General features: G+C 42.0%; 1 protein-coding gene across 2 annotated transcripts in view; it reads right to left on the bottom strand.

Annotated features, from left to right (window-relative positions):
- CUNH10orf90 (chromosome unknown C10orf90 homolog) overlaps positions 1 to 18,366 on the bottom strand; it is a 77,627-nt gene that overhangs the window by 29,934 nt on the left and 29,327 nt on the right. For both annotated transcript variants that reach the window (XM_061478563.1, XM_061478564.1), the window contains exons 2-3: positions 13,839 to 13,933; positions 10,539 to 11,619 (exon numbers count right to left, since the gene is read on the bottom strand). In XM_061478563.1, the coding sequence (XP_061334547.1) occupies positions 10,539 to 11,619; positions 13,839 to 13,933 (1,176 nt within the window). The remainder of the gene's footprint in view (positions 1 to 10,538; positions 11,620 to 13,838; positions 13,934 to 18,366) is intronic.

The following is an 18,366-nucleotide window of genomic DNA, read 5'->3' as shown; positions in this document are numbered from 1 at the left end:
ATTATGTTTGGAGAAAAGTCATTTTTGCCCTATGCAAGGATGAGGATGACAAGTTTGAGTTTTAAATAATGACTTACTGAAAACCATATGATGTTGGAAGAGTCAAAACTATTCTGTAAAACCAAGGGTAGGCTTTCAAAAGCTCTTTTTTTTTAAACAAATCCTTGATCTCTGAGTAAAATAACTATATTGTTTTGCTGTAAAGTATCTTTTTACGTTTTCCTCCCTCTCCCTTCAGGGGGTTTTGCTAACAGGAAGTGACCCTGCATTACAGCAGGTTAAACTTGCCTTTCCTTGAAAGACACACAATTCAGGCAAACATACCCTTTTGCATTGTTACTGCTTTTTTCCCCTCTTTTCACTTTACAACAGGATAATGCAGCCTTTCAGACTTTCACACAGCCCTCTTCCCAGTGTTTCAGTGTGGATTTTTGATGATTCATAACAAAGTGCTGCTTTGAAATTGGCCAAAGCTCATTTTAACATGAGCAGCGCTACAAATCCTCCCCGACCACCAAGCAAGCCTGACAAGAGGGGGCCAAGGAAGGAGACACACAACGTTGATTCACTGTGTGTCATTAATGGGATCAGACATCACCACTGTAGGTAGGTTTTACATTATAGACCACCTGCAGGGTATTTTTTTTTTAATTTAATTTAATAAAAGCCCTATGTTGGGGCTGCTGAGCTCTTCCAGACCTCTGCGGTGAGAGCTGATGCTGCTTATGCCCCAAACAGAGAGGAGCAGCAATTAATGTTCCTTAAATGTAAGCAACTTCTACTTTACAATCAGAGAATCCCAGACTGGTCTGAATGGGAAGGGACCTTAAAGCTCCTCCAGCTCCAACCCCTGCCACGGGCAGAGACACCTTCCACTAGAGCAGCTTGCTCCAAGCCCCTGTGTCCAACCTGGCCTTGAGCACTGCCAGGGATGGGGCAGCCACAGCTTCTCTGGGCACCCTGTGCCAGCGCCTCAGCACCCTCATAGAGAAGAATTTGTCCGTAAAAGCTCATCTCAGTCTCCCTTGTTTCAGTTTTAACCCATCGCCCCTTGCCCTATCACTCCAGTCACTGATGAAGAGTCGCTTTCCAGCATCCTTATAGCCCTCTTCAAACACTGGAAGCTGCTCTGAGGTCTCCAACATAGCTTCTCTTCTCCAGGCTGAACAGCCCCAACTTTCTTAGCCTATACAAACTATACCTTCTGTACCTTCTTCAAGATTTAGGCTCAGACATATGTAGGTGTAGGTTGTACAGAACCCATACATGCCTCAAGCAGAGATCTGTAACCCAAAACCAAGACTCCAACCTGCTGATGACAAAGACTGATGACTCAATCCCTATAGTGAATCAAGTATTAGCACAGCTAAGCCACCTGATCTTAGATATAAGTAAACAGACCACATCACCTCAACAGCCTGGTAAGGAACATAGAGGACAATGACAATATTATTAGTTATTTCAGTGTTTGTCAAGGGATGGAAGATAGGATGGATAATTTATTGTTCAGATCACTGCCGAGGAAAAGGCCTCACTTTTAATCAGTGCACAAGCTGTAACTGGCAAGGAGTGCTACAAAACTCAGATGTTTTTACCAACATTTCTGCTGACCAGCAAGGAGATCTATATCCCTAGCTGCCTTCTGATGCTTGTCAAATGGCTCTTTTGCAAGAGGGAGTGCTAGCTGCTCTTCAGCATTAACATCCATGGAAACTATTCCAATTGCAAAAAATCCTGACAGTAATGCAACTCTGCCCATGCTCCCTATTCAAAATGTAATGCTTAAAGAGGTTTTGGATTTACCTTTAAATAAAAACCTGGGGCTGGGTCATGTCCTCAGGTCCATTCCTAGTTTGTCCATTTGTTCCATTCTATATCTCAAGGCACAAAGACAAGGCAATTCTGCAAGCCTGAACTGAGACAATCAACCAGGCTGTTTCTCCTGATGAACATGTCATTGTACCTATACTAATGCTTCTTCAAACAGCTCTGCCTGGTGGGGGTAAGGCTTAATTCTCTCAGTTATATCAATAACAACTCAAGCTAAAGGTTCAGATTAAAAAGTCATCTCTAACAAAAAAGGTTGTGTTATTTCTAGCTCACTCTTTTTGGTTTTTTAATTGCCATTGACAGCTGTGGACACAGTTCTCAGAAGGAAGATGCTTTCTCTTTGCAAAAGCTAATATTTGACTGTAGAAAGTTGTAATCATTGAACAGAGAAAGCTTATCAAGTGTACCTAAGAGCTATTAATCTTCAACATATAATCAGCCCAAAGTAGGAAAAGCCTCTTGATATTGAGAAACAGCTTGTTTAGAGAAGGCTTTAGTGTAGTCCAACACTTGGCTTCAGAGCAAACGATCCCATAAGGCAGCTAATCAACAGCACCTCACACAAGTATCTCTGTGGTGGTGACTGCCAACTCATTGTCTCAAAACACTTTGCAAATAAGTGATCAATCTTCTCCCTTGGTGTTAAATAATTTCTGGGACCTATAGGGTAGCAACGTGCTGCTCAGGACGGGATGTGATGCACTGACTCCGACTGCGCGTGGAGAGCGTTGGTGGAGCAAGGGTGTAATTTGCAATGACTGCACCAGCAAAAAGGAAACCCTCCTGCCTGGCACCTGCAGGAGATCATCTTACACTCTGAATCATGAGAGTGTGTTATTGCTGCAGAATATTTCAGTGGTCAGGATGTAATCCACCCACATGACGTGATTCAACTGCTTTGCACCAGTCAGTTCCCAATAGCTAAATGGTTGACAAGAGCATTTGGATGTTTTGCTAACATTTTCCCCCTTTTCTTCCTATGTGCTGGGACAGGAGGAAAGGAAAAAGTATTCTCTTTTTATTAAATCTTTCATAATTTGGAGGCTGGCCAAGCACCTGGTAATTGTGAATGCCCCATCCCTGGCAGTGCTCAAGGCCAGCTTGGACGGGGCTTGGAGCAAGCTGCTCTAGTGGAAGGTGTCCCTGCCCATGGCAGGGGCTGGAGGTTTAAGGTCTTTTCTAACGCAAACCATTCCATGATTCTGTGATTGTTTTCTCATTGGAGATAATCAATATTAGGTTTTAGACTCATGCCTCAAGTCATCATTGGTTTTCTTGTCATGCCTTTTTGGCCATGTGACACCAAAGCTGTATCTTTAACAAACCCAACACTTCCAGATAACTGGTTCTTAGACTGAGGGGATCTCTGTTTGTATTGTTATGAACCATGGGGGTGGTTATTGAAAATACTTTGCAATTTGCAGCTACACTTTCAAGACATTCTTTATAACATTCACTTGCTAAAAATCTCAGACACCCATGGTTGCATTTGAAGGATGTCATGCTAGAAGCTACCAGGCACTACTGCAGGGACTCAAGGAGTAATCTGATGCAGTGTGGCTTTAAAAGAAGAAAAAGTTCAGGATGATTCGGAACATTTAAATAGTGATTTGCAGGGTAAGAAATGTATCAACCACTTGGTATTCTCATCATATCCAAGACACCTACTTGTTCAGTTCTTTCTGATAATTTACCGCAGCAAGACTGAGCCAAGTACTCAGACTGCAGAACTCCTGCTCCTACTTTAAACCAAGTGTGAATAAGGGGAAAATGAGGCTCTTTCTTCCAGTGGCATAATGCAGTCACTGAATGCACACAGCCCATCTCTTCCTCTTAATCATTAATGATTCTAGTATTCAGTTGTCCACTGCTTGCCCTGAGTGCTAACGAGTGACTTGCCCCCTCCAGAGACTTTCACTTCAAATTGTCTCACATTTTTACCAGCTCTGACAACTCAAGATAGAAGTGTCCACCCTGAACAAGATGGAAAACAGCAGAAAAATAAAACCCTTAAATTTCACATCGTAAAACAGGGAGAGCCGAACTTTAATTTTGCTCTTCAACAGACAATATGATCCTCTTTGGGAAAATAATTCGAATTTATGAGTTTCCTCATAGAAATGTTGTGCATGACATCAAGAACAGGGAAGACATCCTTCTGTCTCCTAGGGAAACAATTTCTAACAAGTTCATTGCTACGTCCTGTGGTATAAAACTGAGCCTTTAATCTGTAACAGGCAGATTGCTGAAGGTGAGGAGATCCTTCAACTTCAAACTATTTTATGGGCATGCCCTTAAACAAGTGAAAACAAACAAACAAAAACCTCCACCAAAGAACCAAACAAAATCAAGAGCAAAACAGCCATCCCTCCCAACTATCCATGGCTGCTTGTTGCCTAAAGCAGCAGAGAAATTGCTAAAGAACAGCTAAATCCATAACATCACAGTGCCATTGAATCACCAGTGTCGTCAGTGGAAACCAGCTTAGAGGCAGCTTTGGCTTACGCAGCCTTGAGCACCATCTATTCCTCTTGCTTATGTCTGTTGCCTATGACCTCCAATAGTATCTATGCTTCTATATCACAGGGCAGAAGGCTGCATTGCTCCTCTGGGTCCCACAGTTTTCTAAATAAAGGAGTAAAAAAATGTCTCTTCACACTGATCCATTGCTTCTTCTCTTACACCCAGTGAGCATCACCACCCCTTCCTTCATCACACCAGATTATGGGGGAACTGGCATCAAGCACTTGAAACAAAGAGCAAAGCTCAAGAGCTTGGTACTCCATAAACAGGAAAGAGCACTCCAGAGAAGAGGAGGCATTCCCTTCCTTCTAAAAATTGATTGAAAAAGCTCCAAGGTAAGAAAAGGCAATTTCTATTACCCATCACACAGGCTTGGGTCTGTTTTAAAGGCTGGACAGCCTTCCAGAGTCACTTGTAACTGAGGGCTGCCAGTTCCTCCCTGAGTTTTCAACATCCATAAAGAATGAGTCCTCAGTTTTTCAGTATCTGATATGGTACATAAAGGTCACCCTGCAGTGTAACACAGACCCAACGACACAAAACGTCTAGACTAAGGAAAATTGACAGCCTCCTCCATTTCAAATTTATACCAGATGAAGTGAAACATCAAAGGAGCTCCTTTTAATGGGCTTTTTGGCATGTGGTCCTTTGTTCTTAACAAGTCAGCACCAGCTGCTACGGCCATAATGCCAAGTCAGTAACATCCCTGGCCAGATTCTTGGCTCATGTAAATCAGTGTCACTCCTCTGAAGGAAGATATTCCTATTGGTTGACATCAGCTGAAGATTTGGCTTTTTGCGTTTGGCAGGTGCAAGCTGAAGTAAAATCTTCTGTGTCATATTTCACATTTCTCCTGTCTTCACCATCACTACTGTGTGATGCTGTACACATTCTCAGGCTGCAGAGTCAATTAGCATCAGCTGTAGCTACTCAAGTTTCTATACAATAAATTCCACATTGTAAGGAACAGCTTTCGTCTGATTATATCTTGTTCATGTATATGTGTGTATGTATATATATAGATATATATTTCCCCCCCAAGACACACACTAATCTTGTATTCTGGGTTATTGCATGGCGACTTTCCCATAAGCAGAATAGGAGGTGAGAACACCAGATAGGCCACATTTAATCATCACAACCTTTCAAATACTGCTTAATAATTGAAAGCAAACACTATTAATAGTGTAATAGTAACCTTCAGTCTCAAGATTGCCTACAGTAGCCAGTCCTGATAATCATGAGTATATATTAGTTCAAAGGTGACCTACACATATTTTCTTGCTATGCAAATGTCTCACATACCAGGAGCTTTTCAATGTGTATTTAAAGCAAAACCACTTTTTTTCCATTGCAGGTAGTAGCATATTGAAATCCCACAGCACCAGCTGTTCTGATTTTACTCCAGTACAAGTGCATATATATGTATATATATATATATATATACACACATGCACACTACATAAAAAATTAAAATAGCTCTTGAAACAATGGAAAGTCTAGCTTTACTCCTTAGAAATCATGCTGGTGGCTTCAACACTTGATAATAAAACTCTTGTTAAGAAGGAAAGAGAGCCTGTAATCATCTGGGGCCATTGAACACCCTACAAGGCCAGATCCCATCTCAGTTTTCTCCATTCACTGTCTTGGGTTGTTTTGATTAAGTAAATTATGTTTTCAAATCACCGACTGCTCTCTCTGGGAAGGAAGTATAAGCAATGACAATACCAGCTCTCTGATTTGTCTTGTTCACGGCTTTAAATGTGGTCTTCCCCTTCTTGAAAGTTCATTCCTGAATTCTGCAGCAGAGTAGATGTCAGCAGTGCAGCCCCTTCCCCAGACACCCCCTGCAGTGAGGCTGGTTCCTAGAGCCCACAGTCGCAGCCATCACCATTGTGTCACATTCACCTTCCGCTGCTGACCCACGCATACCTCATAATCCTGAGTTCCATACTGGTGGGTCATTTACACAGGCGTGTGATTGGCAAGATGCCTTTTGCCATCTCCCCCTGCCCGCCTTGTGCATCCTCCACATCTTCTGTATCTCAACAAAGGGCTGCAGGAGCCAGCACAGCACCTACCATCCAAACTGGAGTTATGTCTCTTTCCACCTCAGCTGTTCTTCCTTAATAACTCAGCACAGCAGTTTTGGGCATGACAACAAAAAAGAAGAACAACCCAAAAGTGTAGATGTTATAAAAGATGAAGCATTAGCAGAAGTCATTTCAGTTTATAAGGTAGCTGAGGTTTCTGAAGGCCCTCAGGCACCAAGAATTTAATGATTACCTAAGCTTACATGGATAAATTTAAGTGTTGGCATTTATGATCTTTCACAGCAAAGCGATCATATTGTTTAATCAAAAGATCAAAATAAATTGAAAGTTGTTCCATTTTCTTCTCTTTGCCCCTTTTTAGTAATTCAGCATAGAGCCCAGTAGGTAACAGATTGTAAAAGATGGATGGAAAACTAGATATTCATGTGGAATATATTCGTTAAAAGGCAGGTGAGAAATTAAGATAAAATATGTTCCTGTCTTCAGCAGAAACAAGACTAATCTTTTCATTTTTAACTTACCTTGTATTTATGAGACATCAGCTACAGACAGTAAAGGAAACTGCAGCATTCACTTAAAAGCAGCGCTAGCAAGTTCTGACAGCTTGTTAAAAGCCATGACCGAAGGTAGGGTGATGCACATCAATCACCCGTGACAAGGACCTCATGGAGCTTGGCCCGGGCTTACCCTTGGTCATATCTCTGAGGTGGGTTGTTTGGCTCTCTGTGGGCCATTTCACATTAATGGCACACATTCCTTAAGCTGTCCAAGGGATGTAAATGCTAGCCACTCACTACAACGAAATGCCAGTAGGTCCTACAACTATGTCCTCCTGCAGTTCAAGTCTGACTTCACATATAACATAAACTTGCCAGCACTTACAGTCCAAATTCTTGCCAGATAATGGAAGTAAAGTACCCAAACCATTGGAGCCCATAGAAGATACAGTCCATGAGGGTGAAATCACAAAATCATATTTCATCCTTTGGATGCTATAGCATGAAACAAGGTTTTGAACGCCAAGTCTGAGAGATTTGGATAACTATAACAACCATCTATGAACGTAGCCCAGGATCTACATTAATATTCCTAAAATATCCTTTTCATATGTGGCACACTGTGGAAATACATACCTCTGGAAATTATGTGGACCGACCTCCTACTGACAGCAGGGCTTTAGATTAGGTTGTCCAGGTCCGTGCAAAGCCAAGTCTTGAGTACTTGGATTTGAACATGAAATAGTGCAAGTAGCATTCTAAGTAGAGTCATGATTACTTTAGTGAAATCACATAAAAAAATAGAAAAAAAGACACTTCAAAGAGGCCATGACTCAATTGGCCCTATAGGAAACCACAAACTTGGCCCCAGTTTCTGTAAAGCAGATAGGTATTTGGGTGCTCATTCCACTTCAGATCCTAATAAGGCAGCCTATACATCCTGCAAACTACATTTACATACTTCACACAGAAAAGTCTAGCCTTGAAAGTAACTTTTTACTTTTCTACCACGGTGATGTTATTACCACTTGTATTTCTGCTGGCAGGAGGCTATTGCCTGCAGCTGCAAGTGAATAGAAACTCAAACTTTCTGGGTCATCAGAAATGGGACAGACAAAACGCTCTTCACCTGTAAGATAACTATCATAAACTATTAACACCATGTCAGAAGTTGCTCACTGCCCCTTCTCATTAGTCCTTCTTTTTAAACATTTAATTTCACAAACATTTAATTGCATTAAGATAGAGCAAACCAAAGCTCAAAGTGAATGGATTTGAACTAATAAGCAATGGAGGAAAAAATACCTGTAATAATTGGGAATCTGTAATGGTATAAAGGGCTTTGCTGATGGGGTAGTTATTTCGCTGTGCTGGTAAAAGAGCATCTTGCAACACAGGCTGTGTAATTTTGAGCCGTATACACAGAAGTGCCACATCCAAAAGCAGGGAGGCCATAGTGTCCCATTACTGTGATCTTCAGATATTTAAAACTAGTCCAAGAAAAAAAACACACAGGCTATAGGACAGCGTCAGATTCACACCAGAATGGAATATTGGACCTAAGAGGTCACTTCTCGCCCCCACCTCCCCCGTTTTTGGAGCTAAATAGAACTCCTTTTATCATTTTATCCCAGGTTATATTAATACCAACTGCCTTTCATTTTAAAGAGCAGTATGGATGTCTCCTATATTTAACTAGCTTTCTTGCAACTTGTCACATTTCATGAGTGACAGCGATGCAAAAGCCCATTACTTTGGGGATCCTGGTGAGAAAGGCTGTTGTTTTGAAGCATTATTCTGGCTGTTTATACAAATGTCACACAGGAAAGTTGTAGCAAGCTGATAAATACCTTCTTATATATGACAAAGGGTCTGATGGAGAGAAATATAGACCTTTACATTCTACATTTTTGCTTACACAAAAGGTGGAAGCAGTTAAAAAGGTAACGCTTCCCATGTTTTCTTACACCTGTATTCTTGTGTACACAAAAGGTGGAAGTGATTTTTTCCGAGCCCAGTATTTCTCAGCTGGTTATCTCACTTATTTCCTCTTTTCAGTAAAACCGTGAGCACTGCCTTATTTCACTTTCTAATTACTTCTGGTAAAAGTGCTTCTTTCATGGCCACCACAAAGGAAGGTTCGATATTATTCTAATCCTTGTTTCTGTGGTTTGTGGCAGAAAGAACGTAGCGGGTGTTGAACAAAGCCTTGAATATGCAGTACTTCCTAGGGAAACTTCAGGAGGACATTGTTACTTCAAACTATGATGAAGTCCAAAGCTGAAATGCTTAATTTCACATGTGGAAGGTCCTCACCAACCCATGCCCCTTCATATTTCTCCCCTCAGCTCTTTAGCACTGGTTAACATCTTCTCTCTCCTGCTCCTCACTGCGCCGTCTCCCCTTCAGCAACAGCAAACCTGGATCACACGTATTTTATCTCAGGCTTTCTTCACCCTGCAGACCCATGCAGTTTTGATTTAAGCGCCTGACTCTGGAATTACTGACACTGCTGGTTTCTCAGTGGAAAATCCTGTCTCTGCAGATAATGTCTTAAAGAAAGCCTCAGAACAAAGCAGTGCCTTCTCACTGTCTGCACCTTGGTACCTGCGAGAGCAGCCCCATCGATCTCTAGCACAGAGTGCAGCGCCAACAGGAAAGTGCAAAGGGAGGGGCAGCCCAGGTTTTGTACCTTGTCCAGCCCATAAGACAACACGTGATTTCTCACCTTTCTCTTTTTCCATTTACACACTGGGAACGCAAAGGTATAAATGAATCTGAGGAAGTAGCTTATGTTCATATACTGACCCTTCCATCAGAAAGTCCATATAAGAACAGGGCAATTGCAATTAAGCTTAGCTCAAGATCATGGGAGTTAAGTTTTAACCTTAGTGCTCTTGGTAAAAAAACAGACTCACTCATTGACATTCTTCCCATCCACACTCCCTTCCCGGAGAGTCAATAAACTCAGCTGTGGTTATCCAAGTGCACTGTGAAATAGCTGCTGTACCACTCTGGGCATGAAGCAATCCCCATGGTATCCTGCCCTTCCCTGAGAAGCAATGTTGCAAAGACAATTTTATGTTTGCAAAATGCTTGGAGATGCCCGAAACAAAGGTGTTAAAGATTTGCAAGCCGTTTACCTGGAGCCATTCATTATAAAAGCCTGGGCTTATTGCTATAGCCTTCTAAATAAAAGCAGAAACCAAGATCATTTTTAACTGCAAGGAGCACAAAACCAAGCTCGACTCAGCCATCTCTTTCTGAATCTCACACATTGAAATTCAGCTTATATATATATAAAGAAAGACCTGATTATTTTCAGGGACTAGGCACTTGTGTATTGCAAGGATCGAAAAAATATAGTTATAAATGGTTAAAAATAGAGGTTTAATGCAGGAAACACAAGCAGAGCTTTCTGTATCATCTGATGAGCAGCCTGCATCACATCACTAGCATGGCAAATATATTCGTGGTTGTCCTGGAACTGAAAACGTCTGGCTTGTGCTCTGACTCACTGTGCCTTTCCAGCAGCAGAGGATTACTGTTATCTGCTCACATAAAACCACTGTGGTGGGTCTGTTCCAGCCTGAACTTCTGCTCCACCAGACTGAGGTTTATGGAAATTACTTACCTGCTTCACCACTTGAATTAGGAAGCTGGAGAGAAAATGTAGTGTGACAGCTGTCAGACTGCTTACCATCATCTTCCTTTGCTGTTACTACGTTATTAGGTCCTCTGGGTGTATCCACAAATGCTGGAAGTTCAGAGACAAAGACACTTTGTACAGGGTATTTACTACCCAAATAGCCTCCATGTGTTTTCTCTTTATTAATTCCATTGTTTTCTGTTAAGTCTGCGCTCAAGTTTGATCTGAGTGGAGTTTTGTTTTCTCCTAGGAGCTTCGTTTGAAATATCTCCTCAATTGGCTCTCCATTAGCTATGCCATCTACTCCATCTGCTGTTAATCTAGACAAACTGCAATTTATATTGAGGGATAACGCTGATCTATGAATTTTTTGGCATTTAATTTGAGGTTGGTCAATGCACACATTGAGCGACTTGTCTAAATAATAGATGGTATTTGGACACCACTGAGAAACCTGAAGGTGGACACATGAGATGAAGGAAGGTGGTACTTTCTGTCTCCCATCACTGCTTTGGAGATCCACGCTGTTCTTGTTCCCAGAGTCAAAAAGCTGCTTTGGTGGCTCTTTACTGACTTGTGAGCAAGACTTGGACATCTTTAATGGAGAGGTATGGTGCTTTGTGTGTCCATGTGGAGGCCAGCAATGGAGGGACTCTGCGGGGACTTTGCTTGAGGTGGGGGAAACGGCGTTGGGCTCTTGTACTGCCCCAGATCCACGTGCTGGGTCACTGAAGCCTGCAGCAACACGCCTGGCTGTAATAGTTATAGAGGCAAACCCTTTCTGCTGGTTTGGACACTGTTTTCCCTCTGTGATGGGAGATTCCAATGGAGACGTGGTGTCACCCAAAGATGCCTGAATTTCTATTCTGCTGGGAAGCACCATAAATGCTCTGTTAATGTTGACTGCACCATGTTTAGCCAAAGACTCCTTTGTGTGATAAGCACTGGGCTGGGGGATCATGGACAGCATAGGCAAAATGGTCCAGTTTTCTTTAGATTTATTCTCATCAATCATCTGTGAAATGACTATTGGTGAAATAGTTGCATTTTGTGATGACAGAGATTCCTGCAAATGAAAAGATTCAAATTACCAACGTAATCTATCATAATGTATGTATCAGTTTCTCATCTACCATCTATCACACCAGACAGTTCTGGTTGAGATTTCTTGTTGATTTTCTATTCATACTAACTTTTGTCATTCAAAAGCACAAGCTCTTGAAATCAGCTCTGAATTGCCTGGAAGAATTCAGTGAAAACCTTATTGGCCTTGTACAAAAACATTAACATGAAAAATGTGTATTCTATTGTTTTCAATATTTAGCCTATCACAGCAGTTAGGATTTGTGGCTGCTCTATTTGTTTAAAAATGGACATGTCAAAGGCAATTGCCAGCTTCAGGGTCTCAACTGCTCTTTCATGATTATCTGCTGGAATTTAAAATGCATTTAAGTATATTACGGCTTATTAGCCTGAAGGTCCATGTGTGCCATTAGATGGTGCAGAGGACATATAGGCATAAGGGGCATCACTAATCTACAACCTCACCAGTTATAAGCATGGAAAAACTTCTCCATAAGCACTACCTATAACTGAAATAATTACCTCCAAGGGCTCCAGATACTATTTTAATTCATTAGTTTCCTCTTGCTTATGATTACCTGGTGGCACCTATCAATGATGTAAACCCACACATGTCAAAGATTGATTGACACTGGCCTGGATTCATTTTTCCAACCATGACAATAAGCATTTATCTTGATAGAGTGCACATTATTTCACTCAATGTGACAAAGGAGATGCTCTTATATTAAAGCTATCAGACAAAGAGGAAACCTGAGTTTAAAATCTCCTGCTATTATTATCAACACTGGTCACAAAAGTCACATGCAATAAAGCATCTGCCCTAATCTCGCTGACTGCTGTAAATTGGCTGATTTGATGGCTCCTGCCCTGTGTTCCTAGATCCCTTGATCCTAATAGAAAAAAAAAAACCATTGAATTGGCATGCAAAATCTGAGGATTAGCTTCATAATGAAAGCTTATCCAAGTTCATTTGAGGTTTAGGTGCTTTTTGCTAGCTGCACTGCTCCTATTTGTTATGAATTCATCTCGGTCATTCATCTGGGTGTCTATCATCTGATAATCAACTCCAGCACTTTACGAGTGTTTCACAAAACATAATGTTCTTCCTCAAGGAAGACTCTCTGAGTGACAGAGTTGTGACCTCACAGCTGCCAGAGGTGGGACACTGCACCAAAGCCCATGGGGAAAACCATTCCTGTGCTCCTGTCCTCCATGCATGGAAACAGCACAGAAAATGGTCTCCTTTGTAACTTTGGAAGGATGATTTGGGAACCCAAATAGGTAGAGGTAGATCAAGAGTTCATTAATGAGGTGAAATGGCAAGTAAATTTTATCAGCTGTTTAAACCAGCTGCCTGTGCTTTTGACAATTCAATAATTTCACAGCCCCAGGGAAAGCATTTTCTTCCTCCTTTCTTTCTTTCCTGGTTTGTAACAACATTTGCCTCATATTTTTCAGCACCACGTTTACTTCTACCTACAAGTTTAAGACCTTTGCACGCCTTCCAAATCTCTTAACTTCCCTAAGATTTCTACAGAGCACCAAAGAAGAACGTTCCTTGAAATACTTTATTTAGGAACCATCTCTCATGCTTCAGTAGTTAATTTGACATTTATTTATTTTGTTAAGGGCTGCACAGATGGGGACATCCTGCAAGAGTCCAAAGGCACGCAAAAAAATGCTCCTGATTAGCCTAAAACTAAAGCACCAGTATTTAAACTTATTTACTTTTCCTTTCTCTGCTTTAGTATATGCGTTATTGCCTCCTTCCAATCTCTGGCATAGAAATGGATCTTTAGGGTTTGACCAGCTAATCCTATACTTGTTGGGAGCTTTCAAGCTTCACTGCATCTTGTGTAAAAAATAGGCACTAACGCAAAGTAATTGTGGCGAACTGAAAACCTCAGGCTTTACCTGAGACAGAGGGTACTGATATTTGGAAACTACTTGATTTATTCTCCTGGGGTGTTTTTAACAGCTTTCCTCCAAAAGAGCCCCTATGCAACTTCTTTCACCCCTCACCACGAGCACACAGAATCGCGACATTTAGCCCTCGTTTTACGTAGCCTTTCTGCTGCCTAAGCTAAGCGTAGCTAAACAAACCCATGTCCAAACACACTGCTCAGCAATCAGTGATTGTTTTTTGAAACCTGAATGCATTCTGCTGACTGCTATCGAAACATAATGTATTTATTTTACCTTGGTAGAGCTTGGTTTGCTCTCCGCAGCACTCTGCCGCCGAAGGCCTGTGCATGTCCTCTGACCGTCAGGGCTCCATTGCTTTTGTGTCCCTCCTGGGGAGAAAACGCAGAGGAAATAAGATTATTTCCAGTGTCCTGGAGGAGGTGCGTTAGAAAAACGTGGGCTTAAATTGAGTGTAAGAGGGAGGGAAAGAGCTACTGCAAATGATCTGATTGTCCTGAGATGTGATTATCGGAGGGATCCTATTTCTCCTACGTCCCAGGAGAGGGACCTGAAAGACCCTCGGGATTCTGCTGCTGAGATGTGTTCATGGGCAATCTCACAATGCATTCGGGGCTGATCCGGAGCTTGAATATCTCTGCTTTTGATTTCCATGGCTTCAGGCATGGGTGTGGAAGACTTGGGGAAGATGAGAAATGGAGATTTCAACAAATGTCACTTTTCTGTGATCTGAAGTACTAGTAGCACATATGAGCACACTAACGGGCTGGATGCTTACAGGTTTAATCTCATTTGAACTAAGTCACCTTCACATTTAAAGAACTACAGTAATTTTACATCATATTCACAAATTCTATTGCATCATGACTTTTCTAGTTCAGTAATACCTATAACATTAGCACATTGGATGGGGCTTGGAGCAACTAGGTCTAGTGGAAGGTGCCCCTGTCTGTGGCAGGGGACTGGAACTGGATGAGCTTTAAGATCCCTTCCAACCCAAACCAGTCTGGGATTCTATGACCAGTCTCTGTTTTTGACATCTTTTGTGTTCTTTGAGCTCTAGCTTGTCTGCAGCTTTTTACTCAGAGCTAATTTCCACATAACACGGAGTCTGGGCTATTGTAACAAAGCATTACATCTGCTGTCAACAGTTTTGCCAGAAATTACATTACTTTCTATTTTGTACTAAGCATCCAAAATTAATTGTCAAAAATTCTCTATTTGGACTGAAATCTCTTGACACTACTCGCTGTTGCTTTATGGCAACAAGTCACACCACTGGTAAGACCTTCTGCACTACTTTTCTTTCACTCAGACAGCCTGCCACAGAAGCTAATCTTCTACTAAGCAGAATTTCACTTTACATGTAACATTATATTAACAAAGGAATATAAATCAGCTCCGCTTTAAGAAGTGTTCATTAAAGCATATCCACCGTAGCAGGCTTCATCTTGGGTGCAGCTAAGGAGTAGAATTGAAGGAGGAGGAAGGTATCAGGTCTATTCCCCACTGAGATCTCTCCTTGAGTCCTACGACAGAACAGCAATCATAAAACATAACAAGATGCTTGATGAACATTTGGCTTTAATAAAGCATACTAAAGTATACTTCAGCGGCACAGCTCCAAGATGTCAATGCCCCTGTGTATATATTCATAGCAGGTATGAAAGAAAAGGGAGGTTTGCTTTTGTCATTGAGCAACAGAAAAGTCCTGAGCAACAGAGAAAACAGCTGGACTTATTAGTCACAGTATGGGTAAAAAGCGAATAGCCGGAACAGAGGGCCCACTACACGTTTTTATTAGCAAAGAAGTGAACTGTGGTTGCAGACAGTGAAAATTCAATGAACCTGATCTGGCACTGGATCTTGGTAACTGCTAGCACAGAACATGGGTGAGATGCCCTTGGAGCATGCTCTTAACCCTGCTGTGGTATGCAGTGAGAAGGTGGTGCTGTGCTTTCACTGAAGGACAAAATCCACCTGCACCCACCAGAAGTGGGATAGGGGCAACTGCTGGGTGAGCCTTATGAGAAGCTTATTTTCAATGTACCACTGCTCTGGTGAATTACGTGTGAATACCTTCCTGATTAAGAAATGCTGCATATGCTGTCTTGCTTTTTAAACCAACTAAATAGGGAATAACATGCAGAGAACAATCAAAAAGAAATTCTTAGAGTTAAGGCAAATAAAAAAATGCAGAAGTTTGGTGAAAAAAAAGTACATAATTAAAGTGAAAACTTCCACTAAATTATCAATATTTTCCTTGAATACTTTACAGTAAGAAAACCATAGTTGTCTTAGATCGAGCTGGAAAGCTACAAGAGGAGAACATCAACTTGTGAACATCAACCAGTGTACAAGGAAATCTAAAAGGCTGGCTGGAGATGAATCAGATCCAGACAGCCATGCTTTGCCAGATGGCCTTTCATGAATTTCATTCAATGTGTTTTCAGCACAAGAGAAAGACTGAGTGCTACAGGGTCAAACAGGAGCAAGCTGTCAAAGTCCACACCATAAATTACATATGATATGTAAGTTGTTCTTATCAAAGTAACCTCCTGTGGTTAGCAATAATCTGTAGGTAAGACCTTTCAATTTCACATAGAATGGGAATGTATTGGTTAATTCTTGTTTGTATAACTTTAAAAAGTAGTGTTTCTGGAGCAGGAGAGATAGGAAGAAATGAGGTTGGAGAAAGAAGAAGAGGAGGAAATGTTTTTCTTCTTTGCTAAATCATCCAGAGTGGAGTTGTGTGTTGCATTTTGTACCATACCCTGTGTAAAGGCATTCTCATATTACTACAAGAATCCTACTGCTGGAAAACACTCAGACTTTTGGCAAGTCATTTAATCTAGTTGCTGAGATAGACTAAATGGCATTGGCAGCTAAAGCTCTAGTATTTTTCCTGGTATTATTAAATCTATACTTGGAAGCTTTGCATTTGTTAATTTATGTCAACGGAACAACCAACAAACCTTTAAGAAGACCTTGAACCTGTGTTTGGAATGAAGATACCTCAAGGAGCATAAAGGTTTAGCTGAGACCTATCACACAAAGTGTTTTCATACAAGTTCTCATTGCTGACAAAACACATCACGCTGTAATTCCTGTTACACAAAAAAATGCAAAGTTCAGTTTTGCCCTGTGTAAAAGCATGAAAGAAATGGCATTTTGAGTACTTTCCATCCCTGTGGGGAGTATGAGAAACTTATCTCTATCCAAGTTGAAATCCCAAGGATTTGTTTAACCTCCCCTGACCCTCCCTTCCCACCATGACCCACCTCTCCAACTTACAAACAGGAGATGGGAAGAGGAATAGAGGAGCAATTGCTGGCATATAAACTTTGTCCTATTACGTCTTCACTCTTTAGTTTTTCCCTCACAAATACTGTTTGTTGAACCAAATGATACGCTCCTTGGCAAAGCATCTGGACATCCAGCTACAGACCAGGGTTTTCCTAATTACAGAGTGCAGCTGGAATCGATTCTCCCAGTCTCGAGTGCCTGGATGTCTGCCTCGGGCCAACTGGCAGCCGACTCAGATAATGATTCAGAAAAGATGTACTTGTAAATCAGCTTGCTAAAACACAGATAGATTGCAAAGGTGAGGGTGTTGGTGAAAAATAGCGTACCGCAACTACTTGGCATGCACAGGTCAGACCAGTTTGTAGCCAGCTGGGGTTTTTGCACAAAACTTGAGACACATTAAAATGGCCCATGAATAATGCTATTTTCACAGAATCCCAGACTGGTTTTGTGTTGGAAGGGACCTTAAAGCTCATCCAGTTCCAACCCCAGCCACGGGCAGGGACACCTTCCACTAGAGCAGCTTGTTCCAAGCCCCTGTGTCCAACCTGGCCTTGAACACTGCCAGGGATGGGGCAGCCACAGCTTCTCTGGGCACCCTGTGCCAGCGCCTCAGCACCCTCACAGGGAAGAGCTTCCTCCTTATATCTAACTTAAATCTCCCCTGTTTCAGTTTGAACCCATCACCCCTCGTCCTACCGCTACAGTCCCTAATGAAGAGTCCCTCCCCAGCATCCCTATAGGCCCCCTTCAGATACTGGAAGGCTGCTATGAGGTCTCCATGCAGTCTTCTCTTCTCCAGGCTAAACAGCTCCAACTTTCTCAGCCTGTCTTCATACAGGAGGTGCTCCAGTCCCCTCGTGACCTCCTCTGGACTTGCTCCAACAGCTCCATGTCCTACTTATGTTGGGGACACCAGAACTGTGAAAGTGCTGCAAGTGGGGTCTCACAGAGCAGAGTGGTTTCAGGTCTTTGTTAGACATATACAGGCTGCCACCCTGGGGCGGGTTGTTTGATGACACCCCCAGTGACACGGCAGAGCTGGAATGCCTTTAGACCACTGGCCTTGGCCTCTTCTCCAGTTTTTGTCATGAAAGTTGCATATTCATCTGATGACAAACTTCAAATACAGGTCAACTCTTCCAATCTCCTCCACCCTGCTCCAAGCCAAACCTGATCAGGTCTGCCATCCTCTCTGACCCACCAGTATCATCTCAAAATGAACTGCTCTGGAGGCTCCAAGAACTTCCAGCACCTCCCTCACACCACCACAAAAGAGCATCACAGAATAAACACACTGGTATGAAACTTCACCAAATATACTGTCTTTTCTGTTGGTTCTTACACCACCACCTAAGAGACCTGTGAGGGGATTTGGGTCCCTCCCTGTCCATGGCAGCCAGGGTCCCTACAGCCCCCAGGTCAGCACTGTTGAATACCCCAAAATACTCAAATTCCCCACTTGGCACCAGAGAGCTAAAGGACATCAATGTCTTGG

The sequence above is a fragment of the Pezoporus flaviventris genome, unplaced genomic scaffold (genome assembly GCF_033815535.1).
Source record: "Pezoporus flaviventris isolate CSIRO_AGI_PZ_B2104156 unplaced genomic scaffold, CSIRO_AGI_Pfla_v1 ptg000129l, whole genome shotgun sequence".
NCBI classification, from domain to species: Eukaryota; Metazoa; Chordata; class Aves; order Psittaciformes; family Psittacidae; genus Pezoporus; species Pezoporus flaviventris.
The sequence above is the reverse complement of the archived record's forward strand: the minus strand, read 5'-3'. Positions and strand labels throughout refer to the sequence as shown.